Here is an 18167-nt window from a genome sequence, read left to right as displayed (position 1 = left end):
GCGCATAAGCTCAGCGTCGACTGAGGTTATGACGCCGCTAGCCGTCCGCGTCGAAGTGGCGTGCTCCGAGGCGGCGTCCGACCACCCGCTCCCGGATGCAGCAAGGGAAAGGCTGTCATCCTCTTCCTCCTCCGGTCCGCCGAACGAAACAGCAGCAGCCGCCATGCGAGGGGAGCTGTGCTGCTCGTCGGCGAACAACACGGGCGATGGCGAGGCACGCGGGGACATGCCCGGCGTGTGCTCGTCAGAGCGCTCCGGTGGCCTCTGGTCGCGACGTTTTTTCTTCCGTGGCTCTAGAGGCTGGGAGCACGGGACGGGATCCGAGTCGAAGCTGGCGAGCCGAGCCCGAAGGGTCTGCAGCGCCAGCTCGTCGCACTCAGGGCAGCCGCCCTGGTTGAGTGCAGCCTGCGTGTGGTCTCGTCCGAGACATGACACGCAGATGATGTGCCGATCCTCGTCCGCGATGAAACCTCTGCACGAGGCGCAGGAACGAGACATTTGTATCAACGTCTCGGCTCTTTTTGAATGTTTTAGAAAAACAGAAGGTATAAAGGATATGGTGCCGGATGGCGCAGCTGGAAGGCAGGCTGAAGGCGGAGAATCCGACGTCCTCAGGCTGCGTGTTCCGCTGGGTGCGTGTCGACGGCAGGCTTCGATCCGGAGCTCAACGATTGCAAGTCGCTGAAGAAGAATTAATCTGACTAACCTTGCGAGAGTGGGTCTTATATACCCTAGGCTATGCAAATTATGTTGCCCCTTGTGGCGGGAGTTTGGAAGGACCTGATTGGTCCGTCCCGCCCCAAGGTCTCGCTATAGGTTGCTGCAGTTGCAACGGCACAGCCAATCAGCACGCAGCTGCTTCCTGCTGAGAGTTGTGCAGCTGCACTGCGTATAAAAGGTATTTTTGGATAAAAATTTGCTTCAATATCTCGAGGAAAGGAATTCCCCCATAGCGTTTTAGCAAAACGCAATACGAGAGTACTCTCGTAAGGGAACTGATTTTAGTCAATCAGCGCAGACAACAAAGGCCAAACAAATCAGTCAAAGCTCTTTCTACCACTCCATGTACACATTCCACCAAGACTGACTCTAATAAATGCACTTTAAATTCCTTCATCACGCTCTGCAACAGACAAAGCAAAGTTTCACACAATAACACCAACTTCATTAATGCCATCATTCACATTTACATATAATATTCAAACCACAGAGAACAGAGAAGCTATAGCTTCAAGGCATAAAAAAAACAGCACATCTAAAATACTTCTAAAGGAATACGGCATTCATACTGTGTCTACTGAGCAAGTAAACAAACCAGCATGCTCAATGAACAGATCATGTCATTGCGCAACTAAAGCAAATAAAATGACCACCAAGAGGTGGAGTCCTTCCACTAAGACCTGCTTACTTATGTAACATAGAGTAGAAGCCTACATGCATTAAAACAGCTAGATGTCAGACCAAAGACATCTTGTACCATCATTATAGTATAAATGGTTCTTGATGCCAAAAAGCTGATGACAGCGGCAAATCGGATTTTAGACATGTAGTGCAAAAATGTGTATAAACTGAAATAAAACAGTGCCATTTGTGTGAACTACCAGGACCAAGAAATGTTCAATTTCTTTCAGTGTACTTCTGAGAATTAAACCATGTGCATGTGGCCAGTAGTTTAGAGTGCCCATCAAAGATATTCACTTGAATCCTCCAAAAGTAAAATATAGGAGGCTTTAATTGAATTGAAGACGACAATGGTGAGTGAAACTGAAGGTTATTTCCAAGGTCGACTACTCTGTGAACGAGCGCTCTCTGATCCTGCTATGGATGAGCCCTGTCGACTGCTCCGAGCTGTAGACGCGTTGGAGCCAGCGCTGCTAGTGGACATTCTGCTGCTGAGACGACCTAAAATGTGGGGGGAGGAAATAGTTAATATTACACACACATAAATGTGGCTTGCAGAATAAAAAAATTAAACATGCTCCTATTAAAAGAATGATTTTCCTAAAAATTATACTGAGATGGCCGAGATTGCATTTGGATATTTTGCTGCCATCTACTGGTAAATAGTGTGCCCAAAAATTATTCCATCATTTACTCGCCTTCATGTAGTTCCGAACCCATATGACTTTTGTTCATCTTTGAAATGCAACTGAACATATTTTAAATGAAATCTGTGAATTTTCTGTCTCACAAAGTCACCCAAAACTCTTCAAAAAGGTTCAAAATGTCTCCGCTTTTCCGCTCATGAGTATGAGGTAACGCAGCTCTGTTTATTCTATTAGACACATCTGAGTGTGTTAAAAGATGTTATGACGTTACTCTGTGTGTTCGTTCTGCGGCTGCTATGACACTTGTTCACACTGCAGTAAGAGTAAAGCGTTTCTGCAGATTAAAACTGTAAACCGAGGTATACGCAGATATGATGCAATCGACAGGCGACTCTCTTACACGTCCCGGTTCCTTGGTTAAAATGGCAATTTTCTCACGATTTACAAATAGTTGGAAACATTTGTGATACTGTCAGTACTCAACTGAACAAAATATATAACACTGGCCTAGTGGTTTTTGGATATTTTACTGCAAAAATGTTATATAGTGCACCTTTAAGCCGTCCGATTCATATGGATTAATTTTATGATCGCTTTATGAAGGTTTTGAACCGTCAAAGTGTTGGGTAAATAGACTTTCAATAATAAGGACAGAAATCTCAGTTGTCATTTAAACCATCTTAAGTTTTGTTAGTCTTATGGGTATTTTGTTCAACTAAGCCTTTAATGCAGTGAAAATGGTTACTTTATTTCATCATTTTTGAAATGTATGACTCACTGCCAGGCTCACTGGGTATGAACACCTCCTCTAGGTAATGCTGGATTCTGCTGACGTCCTCTGAGGTGAACCGCCACTTTTTTTCTGCTGCCTGTGGCGTCTGCTGTGGCACCGATCGCTTACGACCTCCAGGTCCCATGGGTGATGGCAGACAGGAGATGGGAATGGAGCCGGTTGTCATTCCCTCAGGGAACTTCTGGGCAACCACTTTTAAACCTAGTTGAGAAAGGAAAAGATGCCGGATACTGACAGGACGAACCCACATGTATTCTTTTTGCGTTTGAAGATAAGAGACCCTTGTTTATTTATGTATAAAAATACCAATATTAATTTAAAAATAAACTTCTTATTTTCCCTTCTATGAGAAGCAATGTTAAAAACTTTCATGGAAGTCTTTGAAGTTTGTTATCAGTCTCCTGTCTGCCTGGAAGAAGTCGGCGCAATGACTCACCCCCTGACAACATGAAGAGATTCTCGAACCCTCTCTCGCACATGGTGGTGGCCGCCTGACTTGCTATCCTCTCATCTTCATCATATAAAATTATGATCTTTCCCGATGCATTTTTCTGTATAGCTGTTAAAGATGTTAAAACTAGGAATGGATAAGAGTACACAAAAACTTGACAGAAATGACTTATCACACAAAAACAGTGTGGCTTTTCCAATGGTGATGAATGCACAATTAAAATTATTTTTTTGTTTTTAATTATTCATAGGACTTATTAGTATTCTATATTATAGCGCACTTCATACATGCACATCAAAGGTTTGCAATAACAGTTTGGATGAATGAATTGATAAAATTATTATAATGCATTTCATACGTGTACAATAAATAAATAAAAGATATTTATTTATTGTGCTTCTGTGCATTACATACGCATTATAGGTTAATACAGAACAAACATTTTCACATATTAGGAATAAAAGGATACATAATCAAGGACTTCTTTGGTGTATGGGTTCATTGTCCTTGATAAGGTCGCAATGGGGTAACTATATGCTGTGAAAAAAAGAAAAACAAAGATTTTTTTTTGAATAATTATATATAAATGTATTTCATGCTTTGAGCAAAATACTGTTTATTTTCCATTTAAGTTTCCTACCACTGATAATATGGCACTGATCATACTGCTCTCTGTCCCGCACATCCAGCAACAGATACGGGCAGTCAGGAAAAGGGCATTCTGTAGTGTTGGAGGTAGACACTGGAGACAGTCGGATGGTCTTCTGTCCATTCTTGTCCAGATCCAGTTCTCCCACGCCACTGATGACACTATGAATGAGCCCAGAGATTCTCAATTACATCGAGTGAGGACAGTCAGGGGTGCTCAGTGTTACAGGCTACATCTCATAGTTCCCCCCCACACAGGGTCTCTGAGGATGGAGTCCGATTGCATCGACTGTCCCCAAACAGACTCAATGGAGCTTGGGGCCATGAGAAAGCAGCCCAGCCAATGAGAGCTCTTGTGGGTGGACAATAGAGGAAATGTTAGAGGGGGGGATCAGTTAGATGCATAAAATTATATTCTGATGTGGCCGGTTGAATTAAGGACATAGTTTAAGGTGTGTGTTACAAACACAAAAGTGATTTGACTACCTTTGGAGAGTAGATCTAGGAGAAAACAGAGTGTCGCCGGATTCGTCATTGTTGATACTCTGCGGGTTGAGAAGTGTCGGCTCTGGGGAGCCATTAATCTGATCGGAGAGATGGTCGAGCCCCGGTGAGGCAGAGAATATTGAAACATCATCTGAAACCATAAAAAAGAAAATGGTTGTCACACCGTGTCTACACCGGACGTGACAAAAGACAATATAACCCACTATAAATCTGTAAACTGAAGCCTCTTTCTATTTATGACGTTCTGACATGATGGACAAATGCTTTGCAACGGTCGCTTTGTCGCGTCCAGTTTAGACAGCCTCTAGCTGGCGTCAATGGTCGGGTCTGGTGTAGACACAGTGTCAGGGTGTTGCTATGTGGTTGCTAAGAGAAACAATAATAGATAGTAGGGAAAAACTGCTTTGTAAAGCACAAAACTTTTGCACTCCCTGAGAAACTTTACATTCGCTTGCGAAAATTTTGCGTTCCCTCACAAAAGAATTGTTTCCCAAGAAACTTTGCGTTTGCTTGAAAACACTTTGCAATCCACTAAGAAACTTTGTCTTCTTGCAAAACTTTTACATTTTGCATTCCCTGAGGAACTTTGCATTCGCTTGCACAACTTTTGCGTTCCCCCAAGGAACTTTGCGATTGCATCCACAAATTTTGAAGACATTTTTGAAGAAAATGTTGCGTTTGCAAAATTGTTTCCCTGAGCAGTCGCTTAAAAAAAAAAAACATTAAAAATATAGTTTTCCTCTCATCTCAAATTGTTTCCATCTGCAGTTTTGCGAGCTCATGCAAAAGAAACAAGTGAACGCAATATTTCTCAGGTGAATGCAAAGGATTTGCTAACATACACAAAAGCATTACAATATCATTTTTTTCCTCCCATCTCATATGTTTTCCATCACCATGTCCCCTTAGGCGCTTCGTACTAAACGGTCATGATTTGATAATATGTTGCTATGCGGTTGCTAGGGTGTTATGGATGGTAGCTACGTTTAATACTCTGGGATAGGGATTTGTTCAAATAATTCTCCTTAAATATCAGCACTAATAATACATGTTGATATACTAATGAGAATAAAAGAAGAGTAACATAAAAAGAAATTAAACTACCGTCTAATCCCGGCATTTCATCTTTAATATTGTCGTTCTGATCTGACACCAAAGCAACTTGGAGCACCTGAAAAAAAGATATATAATATTAATATATAATAATTAGGGTCAGTACAGACATTTATTTTTGTTAAAAATATATATATATTTCAAAAAAATGCTGTTCTTTTGAACTTCCTCTTGCAAAGAAGCATTGTTAATTTGTAAACTTGTTAATAATAATAATAATAATTCAAAGAAATAGTCTTTGTAGTCTTTGCAGCAAATCAGCATATTAGAATGGTTTCTGAAGAATGAAAGAGAATGAAGAGTTACACTGAAGACTACAGTAATGGTGCTGAAAACTCAGCTTTGCCATCACAGGAATAAATTACATTTTAAATTATATTAAAATAGAAAACAATACATTTTAAATTGTAATATATATAAATATATAATTATTATTTATTATTATTATTATTTTTATCCTGTACTACAACTGAAAGTAAACCATATGCTTTGCCTTTGTATGTAATTTCTTCTTTACTTACCAGCTGAGCAAATGTAGTCACTTTCAGTCTTTTAAATAGCTCGTCCTTCCTATATCTGTAGTCTGGGGGGGAAAAAAATGTATATATAATAAACACGCATTTCAAATTATGCAGAGCTGCTGCACAAAAACAATTTTTCTGCATTTTACCTGGATCCTGAGCGTTACCATTTCTCACTTCATCTTCATTTAAAGACACATTTAAATTCACACCCAAAATATCAAACTCCATTTTGATACCGATTAAACTCTCTAAATTTGACTTTAACAAGCCAATTGCTGCTACAAACTGAGACGAGCTCTGCCAACATCTCTTTATATCTTTGGCAAGAACTCCAAAGTCCAGCCTCACCACCAAACCCACTGTAAGACGCCAAGTGACACCACTGGATGAGGTTATGCATCTCGGTTTCAGACAATCTTGACAGAGGAATTACTGTAATCTACAGTACAATCATCCTTTGCTCATGTATCCAAAAGAAGGAACAAGAATTGCTTATCCTTGAGAAATCAGAGGGAACCTGTAACAAGATGACCAATATGGACAAAGCAGTCCTTCTCTCCTTATCAGGCGAATAAATATAAGTAGGACAAGAGCGTTTGGAGACAAAACAGCTGAACAAGTCATTAAGGAGCTGTTCACACAATTTGCATTGTGTTATTCTGCAATGTTTTGTATTTTTTTTTATGTAAATACACACTAGTTTTGTTTGAAAACCGTGATGCGTTTGAAAGTCTGCAATTTGTTAGGTGTTGTAAAAAATCTGTTAGTTAGAATTAACCATCTCAAGTAAATGCACCATGACATTTTGACGTATTACTTCAATATAATTTATGGATTTAATTTATTCTGAACATACTTTTCCTTGTCTCCTCTAGTCTCTCCATGTATTTTGTCAGGCTGAAGCCTAGAAAAAAACAGGGTTAGTCATCACATTTTTTTCATATATCCAATGAATAATCAAAATGTTGTTGGTTTTTTTGTTATGCAAAAAGTGGATAACGTTACCTGTATCAAGTCGTGTTTTTACATGTTGATATTTGGGGTTCTGAGGTATCCTCTTTTTCAAATACTGGGAAAACAAGCATTAATTTCAAGAAAACATACTATATGCATTGTGCAACTATTATGGTTGTCATAAAAACATGTGGGGTAACATTAGCTGAAATATTTATTTTTGGGATCAATATAACTTAATCGTTGGTTTTCTCTGGCGGTGAGAAAATCATGTGAATGAAACAAACATTGAGTTGAATGGAGTTTACAGTGCATATAAAGCCACTGTATGCTCTAATGACATCTATTATACTATTGATTAGCACTGGTAGAAATGAATACAACATGAAAGCATCGGCAGTGAACTGGTGTTGATGGTCAGACAGGTATGTTGGTGATGGCAACGGAGGTGTCAGATTCCCTTTTAAACCCCAGCATCCCGTGTCAAACATTCCCTGAGCTAGCTTTCATAATATTATAAACCAAAAAGTGACACTTTGCAGAAACATAAAAACACTGACCTTTGAATCACCAATCCCCCGCTTGACCGACATCTTCCAGTAGCTGAGCTTCGGCGGCTAACGTTAGCTTTTAAAATCAAAACTCAAAGCGTTGCCTCTTTGAGCAACGTCTTCAGTGATTGGCCAGTTGAACTGCTTATCCAATCAGTGACGGAGTTCTTTTCACCTCAATGTTGAGTTCTACTACTTTACCGTTTGGGGATGTTGCTATGCAACGGCGTTATTTGCAATGCTGTTTCAACTCTGCAGTGAAAGAGAGCCGGCGGTAGAATTTATTAAATTCCTGATTAATGATTTTTTTTTTCTGAAGACAATTGTTTATAATGTTTTGCTGGGATATGCAACTCAGTAACTCTACAGACAGTATAATCTTTGCAAGACTAGCTTGCAAATTTTAGATTTAATCCCAGCACGCCTTCTGTTGCATTAGGAGGATGGGTAACATTAGCGGTTTCCATTGACTGCATTGGTGCAGACGATTATCTGTGTAAATTAGTATTTTTTCAGTCTTAATGCCGACACATACATGTAAATAATTAGAATAAAATGGGGTTTTAAGTTAATTATTATCCATATTGCTCATCTAGTCCCTCTGACTCGATGACTCTGAGCGTGATTTGTTTGGTCTGGGTAAAACGCGGCTTGTTTGACATGGGAAGTGGCTCATCATGAAGCAGTTTCACTTGTTTACTTGTAAAACAAAGAACAAACTGCACCAAATTCAAAAACTTTCTCGACGTTTTCCAGCATAATGGCGTCTGTAATGGTAAGACTATTTAGCAGAAACATTTTAAAGTGCGAATATAGACATTTAGTTGCGGGTTTAATTAGCTCTGTGCAACTGTTCTGGAAAGTGTCGTGTTTATGTTTGTAAATGGAGGTACTTACATTGGTTATATTTGACGAAATTGTCAATGAAAAACAATATAATTAACTTAGCTATCACTAACAAAAAGTACTTTGGAACTAGCATAGTTTTTAGACATGGTACCGTGGTACTACCATGGTGTTCTCACCATGTATTTATAAGGAATATGTATGTACATTAAACATTCAGTCAAATTGTTGTAAAAAGAAAAGATATGCTTTTCAGGAGGATCCAACCCTTGAGAGACATTTTAAAGGTCACAAAGATGTTGTTTCCTGTGCTGACTTCAGCCCCAATAATAAACAGCTGGGTATGTATATTTATATTCTTCTGTTTTCAGTTAGAGAACATCCCTACATTACCACTTGCAACTTCTCTTGCAGCTACTGGATCTTGTGACAAGAACCTTATGATCTGGAACCTCGCTCCTAAAGCAAGGGCGTTTAGGTTTGTGGGTCACACAGACGTCATTACAGGTGTTCATTTTTCTCCAAGCGGATCTTTGGTGGCATCTTCATCCAGAGATCAGACAGTTCGACTTTGGACACCCAGCATGTGAGTACTGATGCCCCCTTTCAAGTTTTTCAATGTATTGTTTGTATCTCAATGCATTATTGTCTATGTGTGTTACAGAAAGGGTGAGTCGACTGTTTTCAAAGCTCACACAGCGAGCGTTCGAAGCGTTCATTTCTCCAGCGATGGCCAAAGGCTGGTCACGGCCTCAGATGACAAGTCTGTGAAAGTGTGGGGTGTCGAACGGAAGAAGTTCCTCTACTCTCTCAATCGGCACACAAACTGGGTGCGCTGTGCGAGGTACGAGACTATGTGTGTAACCTTTCTGGTTTTGTCACATAAAGTGGGATTTCTCTCACTGTCACTTGGTCTGTCCCTGTCAGGTTTTCACCAGATGGTCGTCTCGTTGCTTCCTGTGGCGATGACAGGACGGTTCGCCTCTGGGATACATCCGCACGTCAGTGCATAAACATTTTTACAGACTACGGCGGGTGAGAATTGAGTGTTGTTGGTCGTTTTTGAGCGTACTGTATGTTTATTGGACCCAAGTTTCCTGATGTTTTAAACTCTTTTTAGGTCAGCGACATTTGTGGACTTCAATTCCAGTGGCACGTGCATTGCATCATCAGGAGCAGACAACACAATAAAACTCTGGGATATTCGTACAAACAAGTTAATACAACATTACAAAGGTAGTTATATAAACTGACATGGTTGCACATCATAACATTTAATTTCTTTTTAATTAGAGTAACAAGGTCTTATTTTCAAGCATTTAACTTGGTCTTGCAGTTCATAGCGCAGGGGTCAACTGCTTTTCCTTCCATCCATCTGGAAACTATCTGATCAGTGGTTCAAGTGACAGTACAATGAAGATCTTGGACCTGCTGGAGGGGAGGCTCATCTACACCCTTCACGGCCACAAGGTGTCACCCTCTTCTAATAGTGTAGCATTAGAATATGGAACAATTGGGAATTTATCCAAAAATTATAATTTTCTCTTCATTTACTCACCCTCATGTCATTTCAATGAAAAATTGTCTTTTTTTTTAAATGGGACCCAAAACGAGATCACATAGAAATCACATAAAAATACACTGTTCTTGCCATACAGGAGAAATCAAGAAATCACCAAAAAAAATTACTTTTTAAAGTTAATTCCAAAATATTCTGGGGTTTTTTTGTTTGTTGAAAATGCTATCTTTATTAATTGACTGGTAATATTTGGTCTATTATGTTTAGCTTTTTTGTGTTACATGTCAAAACTGTCTATGGTGAAGTCAAAGACTATTTTCCACATAATAACGTTTCTGAACTGAATATAATGAATGTACTGAATATTAACTGAAAATTGTGCACAGGTCATATGGAGTACTTTTACAGTATGGTAAATTATTATTAATGTATTTATTTGTGTCCATTTTTGAAGCTTGACAGCCATGCTCAACAGTCATTGTATGGCAATACAATATATATATATTTGTTTTGTGTTCAATAGAAAAAACAACAGCAAACGGGTTTAGAAAGACATGGGTGACATGTTCATTTTGCGTGAATGATTTGTTACATTTTGTGTGTATTTTTGAATTTAGACATTTGCATTAAACAGCACACCCTTAGAAGAAAAGCCATAAAGTGTCTTTTTGCTCCTCTGCTCTCAGGGTCCAGTGTTGGCTGTGACATTTTCTCGAGACGGAGATCTGTTTGCTTCAGGAGGTGCTGACTCTCAGGTAATTGTGACGTAATGCTTGTTTTACTATCCAATTACTGTCGGGCTGATCATGTCACTTAAGCTTGTGATCGTCTGGGTTTCAGGTTCTGATGTGGAAGACCAACTTTGATTCACTGAACTACAGAGAGCTGTTGAGCCGGCATAGCAAACGAGTCACTCCAGATCCCCCTCCGCACCTAATGGATATTTACCCTCGATCGTCTCACCGACACTATGCTCAGAATGGCACAGTAGAGGTCAGTGACCACAACTGCAGTGCATCAACACTGTAGATCAATCCAATACATTGCAGTCAGTATGTTAGCTCTGTGACATACCAGCACACGCTGTATTCAGGTTAGTTATTAGATCTCATTGACGGCAATTCTTTCATTTCCTTAGATTAACCCCATTGTTGCTGATACTCAGTCTGCTGACCCTCAGGTGGTTGAAGTGGGACGTGTTCTTTTCTCCACAGCGGTAAGATCTAAGCTCTGACAGGAATTAATTCGTAATGTTAGAACTGTTTCACTCCAAACACTAGGGGGCAATATAGGCTAGCTAATGTTAGCCCTCATCTGAAAAGTGTGCTGTCACTGCAGTCACTGCCACACTTTTGCAGTCACTCTTGTTTTCTTTTTAAATTATCACTCCTCATCCATATTTATCAGTACGTTTTTTCCACATTATTATGGTTTTGTCTACTCCATACACTTCTGTTCTCTCGTAAATATTACAGTGGGGTGTAAAAATCTGAGACCACATTGTTAAATTATTATAAAATTCCTGTTAATTTTTCACATAATTTTAACTCAGATTGCTATTCTGATACTACAGTTTGTCATAAAATATTAAATACATTTGTCACTAAGTTTTCAATCATTGCTGTTCTAATACTTTAATTTGTATATATATATATATAAATATATTACACAGAAGCACTTCAAGCTAATTTTTGGCCCTCGCTGAATAATTATAGTTAATGGGGCACATGATGACTATTAATGTGGAAGGTTTCCAAAAAAATTATGTTTTTGGACTGTTTATTATATTCAGCCCAGTGTTGTTTGTGTGGCTGGCAGCTTTCCAAATCTTTCTTATTTACTGCGTGATCCGAATTATGGGAACGTCCTCACGCTTCCGTGCAAAATGCTGTGCTTTCTGCTTTACAAAGCGGATTGAGGAAATGCTGCGAGACGGCACACACCAGACTGTGGGTGCCTCGCTCACGTGTTTACAGGAAGTCTCTTTCTCTGGCCCTTTTTCTCCCACTCTCATTCTCTCTCTCTCGCTCTCTCTTTTTTGAGTGCTCTGATTTTGCCTGTGTAGAGTAGCTCGAGCGTGAAAGCAAAAACACACCGAGCACACACGTGCCTAAAGCTGGGCTCTGATGTGAGTGTGACCTCACTTTGCTGCTGGAGCCATAGACTAATAATAGACTCCTCCACACTGTGACTTTAGCGCTCTCTCTCGCTGTCTCTCCCTCACTTCCATTTGTTCCTTTTGTCTGTACACACTGTACTGCATACATAAGAAAACTAGTGTCTGGTTTGGACACCTACATACTCGTTGACTAGTTGATTAGTTATGTCACTAGACTCACTGGATATGTGTTGACATGTTGATCATGTGACTTTGATTGCACTTGTTCTATATGGTGACATTCAAAAGTTTCAGTTCTGATTTGTATTCAGTTTGGTTCATTTCTGTGTTATTTGGGTGTGTTTCAGTTGTAATGAAAATGTATGCAAGAAATTGTGGTATGTATGAGATGATACCTGCCGCACTACGGTTCCCCCGTAATAGCATCTGCTTTGAAATGCTTCTGTGAGTGTTTGTGTAAGCGGTCTGTGAATATTGTCAAACACTGTAGCCAATCACAGACGTATCTGTTGAGCACATGGTCCATCAGATGCAGTGTTGCTAAGTCTGCGGTTTTCACACGGAATTGGGCTACTTTAACACTGTTGCCGTGGGCTGTTTTTCATGTCCGCGGGTTGAAGTGACCCTGTTAATGTGATATTTAGTCCCAGTAATGCGGAAAAAATTAGCAAATTTAGCAAAATATTGTCAAATATCGCAGGTTTGACCCCCCGGAAGGCTTTTTTTTTTAACCGGGGGATTCTTGAAACGCAATTGGGCTAGTTTCGTTGCGAAAACCTGGCAACCCTGATCAAATATTTAAATTAGTCAAAACGACGGATTGTTGTTCAGCACACTCGCAAATCCTTTCATTATAACCAGCAAAGAGTGAATACGATGTCAATAAGAGATTCATTGAACAGCGTAGAGAGCTTCATTGATTATAACAAGCTTTTTCGCAAGAGTGCAGCTTTGTGTATCTTGCACTGAACTGAAGTAATTGACAGCTTCAGTCATTGTATTGGCAGCGATCTTTGTTTGCTTTCTGTATATAATGTCTTTCATGCTGCTAACTACACATTGCAAAGTTTCTGGATCGACAACCATATTTAAATGCATGATTGAATCTGATTGACGGTGATAATCATAGCAATGGATGGAACAAAACAATCTGTTACTGTATGTCCAATGATCTGTGCATTAAAGGTGCTGTATGTAAGTTTTTGATATTACTAAAGCATAAAAATACCATCATATGTTTTCAGATATTTAGGAAACATGCTGAGTTTACATACTTGTTTCTCCGAAAAACAATTCTACAGCCAGTTATTTTACTTTGAAATGTGCATTCCGGGATGTAATGTCTGTTTTGGTCTGTGCGATAACACAATCATTTTCACGTCCGTTGCCACGTTGTTTAAATGGTATATGCACTCGTGCCCATCTGTTCGCCCATGGGCATGCTGGTCTGAAAACGAGGAAAAATGACTGTGCAGTATTTTTTGTGTTATTTAAAGGGTGCGTTAGTAATATGCGCCTATAGGTGGGTGCACAATGCATGCACACTCTGCTTATTACACACACAGGGACGCGCAGCAGCACACAAACATATTTAAATATACAAAAACAAAAAAAGTCTTTCCGCTTGCAAATTCCGCCATGTAAATAGCGAATCCGCCATGGTACAAGCGCAACTGGCTTATAAAGGGAATGGGAGACGAGACTCTTATTGGTTTATTGAATGTTATGCCAAAAACACACCCATGACTAAGTACAATCCTTTTGGACCATGCGCCTGGCACATTGACTGTTTTTTCCGTTGTGAAACACGCAATAGTGGATTCGGACCTAAGTGCACCTGCGCCATGCGTTTCAGACCATGCGCTCAGACCGTTAAAATAGGGTGTTCATCCGCCAGCAGGGGAAGACCAGGAAAAACCCTGCATTTTCTCTCTGCTAATGCTGTATATTATAGAGGGCAGTGTTTCAGATTGTTTCAAACTGGCAACTTGTCTTTTTGAACTAGTCATTAAAAGAACTGACTCATTGGAATAATTTGTTTTTGAATCAGACTACACTGGCAGAACTACCTCTTGCCAGAAACAAAAGCCTGCTGAAGCTGTATGGCACATGGTAAACATTAACCCACTGACTAATCAGCTAATCTTCTGGATGCAAAGTTTACTTGTAAAACTCCCGAATCCTACCTGTCAAGGCACATTTTCAGGGAAACCCTGTCATATCTCGCCCTGAGCATCCTGCAGTCCTTCAGGACAGAGTTTCCTCATTCTGCCTCCCCGCCTTGCGTGCGTGGGAGCAGAGACAGGAGGAAGTGGACGGCAGAGAGACGTATGACCCGTGGCGCCTTTTTGTGTGACGCTTCCTGCCATCAGTTCCTCTTGACTGACTCGCTCTGGATTCCTTTCAGCTTGAGTGTGTGTGTGTGTGTGTGCAGTGATGCGGCCTTCAATTGGTGGAACTCCTCAGCATCTCAGTCCTTGTTGGCTCCCTCATGCATTAGGTCAGCTATGCATGCATGCATGCATAGACAACATAAGCAAGACCAGAGGCATCTGAACAGCAGTGGAAGGACCACGACCTCCACAAGTATTAGCTTGTGTCAAAGAACTCCTGGGTCTGGTGGTTAGCAGTGGTTAGTTATGTCACTTTCCTATCCCACTCCCACCCCTTATACATCAATAAAAGCGGTAAATCATGAAATTAATATTTTCCTATGTCAATATATTGATACCTTTTCTCACTTATATCGATATGTTTGTTTATTCAAGCATTCATATCACATCCAGTGCAAGAGAGATTGAATTATTCACAGTCCAATCACAATATTGAATATTGTATATATTGAATCTTGATGTATCGCATGGTGAGGTAGTTGGTGATACTTGATATATATAAATGCCGTGGCCATAACCATGTCTTGAAGAAATGGGGGGGCCCATTTTTTTTATAAAGCCTATAGAAACAGAACAATGAAGGAAATTCTAGGTTTAATTCTAGTTGGGAAATAATCATTTTGAACTATTTGCAAATAGCATTTGCATTAATTTGTACTAGAATATGCACATTGTACGTTTATTTGTATGCCTAATATGTCAAAAACATAACGTTTCTTGTCTCTTCACACACAGTTAGGAATTCCATGAGTCATGTAAATGCATATTTTCTATTCAAAACGCCCATATTTGAGGAAAAAAGTCAAAGTTTGCATCACTGGAAGTTACTGTCGGTCGTTTTAACATTTCTATTGCAAAACAGTTCACATGTATTAAATGTTTCGCTTGCCTCACTCTGTTTCAACGTTAAACTGACGCTTCGTGCTGGAATTCACGCTCTGCTTCTGTGACCAGTAAACCCGCCTAATATAATTCAACAATGTGCTGCTATTCAGTACAGTTCAAGCAGTTCAGGAATTGGGATGTGAAGTAAAATTCACTCTGTAAAAATGTCTGTGACTTATCTATAAATCAAATCCAAATGGGATGCTAAACAAAAGTACGATTATTTGTGCTCTTTGTATGGTAAAAATTAATCATCGCAGCTCCAAAGGGATGAATTATCTCATTTTTGTACAATATAAATAGGTTATTAGTTGTAACTTTGTATAGGCTGTCAAAAAAAAATAGAAATTGGTAGTTTTCAGATTGTTTGTTAAATACTTTTTTCCGCCATTGAGGTGGGATACGAGTAAGATGCAGATTTCATGGTACGGTTTGGTTTAATGGTGTGTTAATTGTGTAATTATAGATGTTAATGTTAGAAATTAATTACAGGCAGGTATTTAAAAAATATATATAATTATAATGTAAAAATGATTCATTGTATCAAACAAATAAACTAATCTAAACTAATCAAATTAAACTCTGATGAAGAAGATAAACCTTTTTTTTATCATAATATAGTCGTTCAAATGATACATTCAGCTGAGTGTGTGCATGCTTGTTTGAGGGTCTGTAAATGTGTGCGCGCCACCTGGTATTACGTTTCTGAAGGTTGCTTGTAGGGGTGACAGACAGGAAACAGGCAAAGAGCCTCTTCCTGTTTTGTAAAGAGCAGGAGATTGGGTGGCCGCGAGGTGTGGATACCAGCTTGAAGGCCTGCCACCGGCTCCGGTGACAAGATGTGACATGACGGAAGTAAATCGCTAAAGATAGAATGGCCCAGGGGAAGGTTCACTTTCCACCGGGAGAGCTTTGAGAAAGATAGCCTTACAGGGAGAGAGAGTGACTTGTCATTCTCAACCCAAAAAACAAGAGCCGTCAGCAGGAAGTACTCATTGATTTGAATCATATTGCATTGGAAGAGATATTCAATGCATTGTTTGTGCTTGTTAGAGTTGTTTAGTCTACCTTTACGGTGAAACATGCATAGCACCTTGTGAAGTGTGTAGGTGGTGAAGTGTGGAAATATGTGTTATGGTTATGCAACCGCAGTCATGTTTCAACTGTTATCGCAAATATCCTTTTGTTATGACAGTAGGCGGCATTTGGCATTAGCGATTTTACACCTTTTTTGGTTTCTCCTGAAAGCGCAAACTAAGGCAGATAGAAAGATTGAAAGTGTCATCCGGCCCATAATCCCCGCACTGACCCAGGGACCTCAGACGGGGGTTCCGGCAGACAAACAGGCGCTCGCACATCAAAGACACAGGAACCCGGGTTGGTTCATCATTTATTCAGTATAGGGCACACCCAGAACTCAGTGCTCACCTTAATATTTCATCTGGTTTCTCGCCTATTGTGTCCGCCTGCTCCTCTTCCTTTCTTTTCTCTCCATTAAATGTTTTTCATCCACCCCTTTCATCTATTTTTTTTCGCCCATTCATCTGTTTTATCTGCCGTTTTTCAAATTCCACCAAAGGCTATTGACCCCTCTCCTAGAATAGAGCTGTTCCAGCCATTGAGTCACACTGGCACTTTAACTTAATGGCTGATCTCACTTCCTCCATTAAAGCAGATGGTTCCTAAACAGTCCAGACCTCATCTTAAGTACCTGTCAAAATGGAGCACAATCACGTTGAGTCTGGAGTTGAAAGGACCTTATCAGAATTTGGCTTAGGGTCTGTTTTTACTCTTTCACCTGACTTTTTTTTTCTCTCTCTCTCTCTCTCTCTCTCTCTCTCTCTCTCTCTCTCTCTCTCTTTCTCCATGAGCTCTCTCAAGGGTATATGGTGGCCCGGAGGGGCATAGCTTAAAATACGCTGACAGTCCGTCAACATTGATTCTAAAAATAGTGGGCCTGTACTATTGCAGGTAACAGGGACACCTCAAAGGCAAACGGTGAGCTGCTTTCCTGCAATGCACTCACTGTGTGCTGTCCGTCTACACAATCCCTTCTGTTTCAGATATTATGCTACAGCAGAACAGTAAAAAAAAACAAAATCTTTCAAATAAAATATAAAATTACTGGATGAACCATCCTTGACATAATTACATCTACATTAAAACTAGTTTGGGGTCGGTAAGATTGTTTTAATGTTGTTAAAAGAAGTCTCTTATGCTCACCAAGGCTACATTTATTTGATGAAACTGTAACTTTTCTGTTTTAGCATATTTTAAAATGTAATTTATTCCTGCCATTGCAAAGCTGAATTTTCAGCATGGTTACTATAGTCTTTAGTTACTATAGTCACATGATCCTTCAGAAATAATTCCTAATATGCTGATTTGGTGCTCAATTTGCTGCATCCTTGCTGAATAAAACTATTTTAAAAAAACTCTTACTTACAACTTTTTTTTTTTTTATTTTATACCATGGTCTGTCTGAATACTTAACAATTATAATGAGCTTTCCAGACATTTGAATCCATGCTAAAATCAGTTCTGACAAATTTCGAGCCAACAATGGACCACCACAATGGAAGAATAGATTTAACTGCTCAATACTTTTGAATACCTACTCAATCCTCTATATGATGCTAAATATACACTCTTCACCCAAACAGATTTGTGCATTATGAGCACTTTTATGCAGTAAAGTGTTTGTTTGTGTATATGTATTTTAACACCTCAACTACAGTATGGCCTCTTCAGAGCAGCAGAACCTCTGTAAAAACGTAGCAATTAAAAACACAGGTCATCCCTCCATGACCCTTTAC

The 18167-nt window shown here is 39.6% G+C and overlaps 2 protein-coding genes across 2 annotated transcripts in view; one reads left to right on the top strand and one right to left on the bottom strand.

Moving 5' to 3' along the window:
* Positions 1–999: 999 nt before the first annotated feature.
* Positions 1000–7672, bottom strand: cep41 (centrosomal protein 41). The gene is made up of 11 exons (XM_079810427.1): positions 7599–7672; positions 7090–7153; positions 6941–6988; positions 6082–6143; positions 5552–5618; positions 4427–4577; positions 3933–4102; positions 3762–3829; positions 3278–3392; positions 2827–3042; positions 1000–1902 (listed from the first exon to the last, which is right to left on the bottom strand). The coding sequence occupies exons 1-11, from the start codon at positions 7629–7631 to the stop codon at positions 1772–1774; spliced, it is 1125 nt and encodes a 374-aa protein (XP_079666553.1). The 5' UTR covers positions 7632–7672; the 3' UTR covers positions 1000–1771.
* Positions 7673–7744: 72 nt separating this feature from the next.
* The window catches only part of poc1b (POC1 centriolar protein B), a 37836-nt gene continuing 27413 nt past the window's right edge, over positions 7745–18167 (top strand). The window contains exons 1-10 of the mRNA XM_079809243.1: positions 7745–8364; positions 8692–8776; positions 8850–9021; positions 9100–9279; positions 9363–9470; positions 9556–9671; positions 9772–9905; positions 10641–10709; positions 10795–10947; positions 11093–11170. Of these exons, the coding sequence (XP_079665369.1) occupies positions 8350–8364; positions 8692–8776; positions 8850–9021; positions 9100–9279; positions 9363–9470; positions 9556–9671; positions 9772–9905; positions 10641–10709; positions 10795–10947; positions 11093–11170 (1110 nt within the window). The 5' untranslated portion in view covers positions 7745–8349. The remainder of the gene's footprint in view (positions 8365–8691; positions 8777–8849; positions 9022–9099; positions 9280–9362; positions 9471–9555; positions 9672–9771; positions 9906–10640; positions 10710–10794; positions 10948–11092; positions 11171–18167) is intronic.

This window comes from Gobio gobio, assembly GCF_949357685.1.
Source record: "Gobio gobio genome assembly, chromosome: 25".
Lineage (NCBI taxonomy): Eukaryota > Metazoa > Chordata > Actinopteri > Cypriniformes > Gobionidae > Gobio > Gobio gobio.
Note: the sequence above shows the minus strand (reverse complement) of the source record. Positions and strands in the feature narration are given on the sequence as shown.

Bases quoted from the DNA above. Each gene is read 5' to 3' on its own strand.
- cep41 (XM_079810427.1), bottom strand. From the start codon at position 7,631: ATGTCGGTCAAGCGGGGGATTGGTGATTCAAAG. The intron at 6,989-7,089 runs GTAACGTTATCC...GTTTTTTTCTAG, and splicing joins AAAAACACGACTTGATACAG to GCTTCAGCCTGACAAAATAC. The intron at 5,619-6,081 runs GTAAGTAAAGAA...TCTTTTTTTCAG, and splicing joins TGACTACATTTGCTCAGCTG to GTGCTCCAAGTTGCTTTGGT.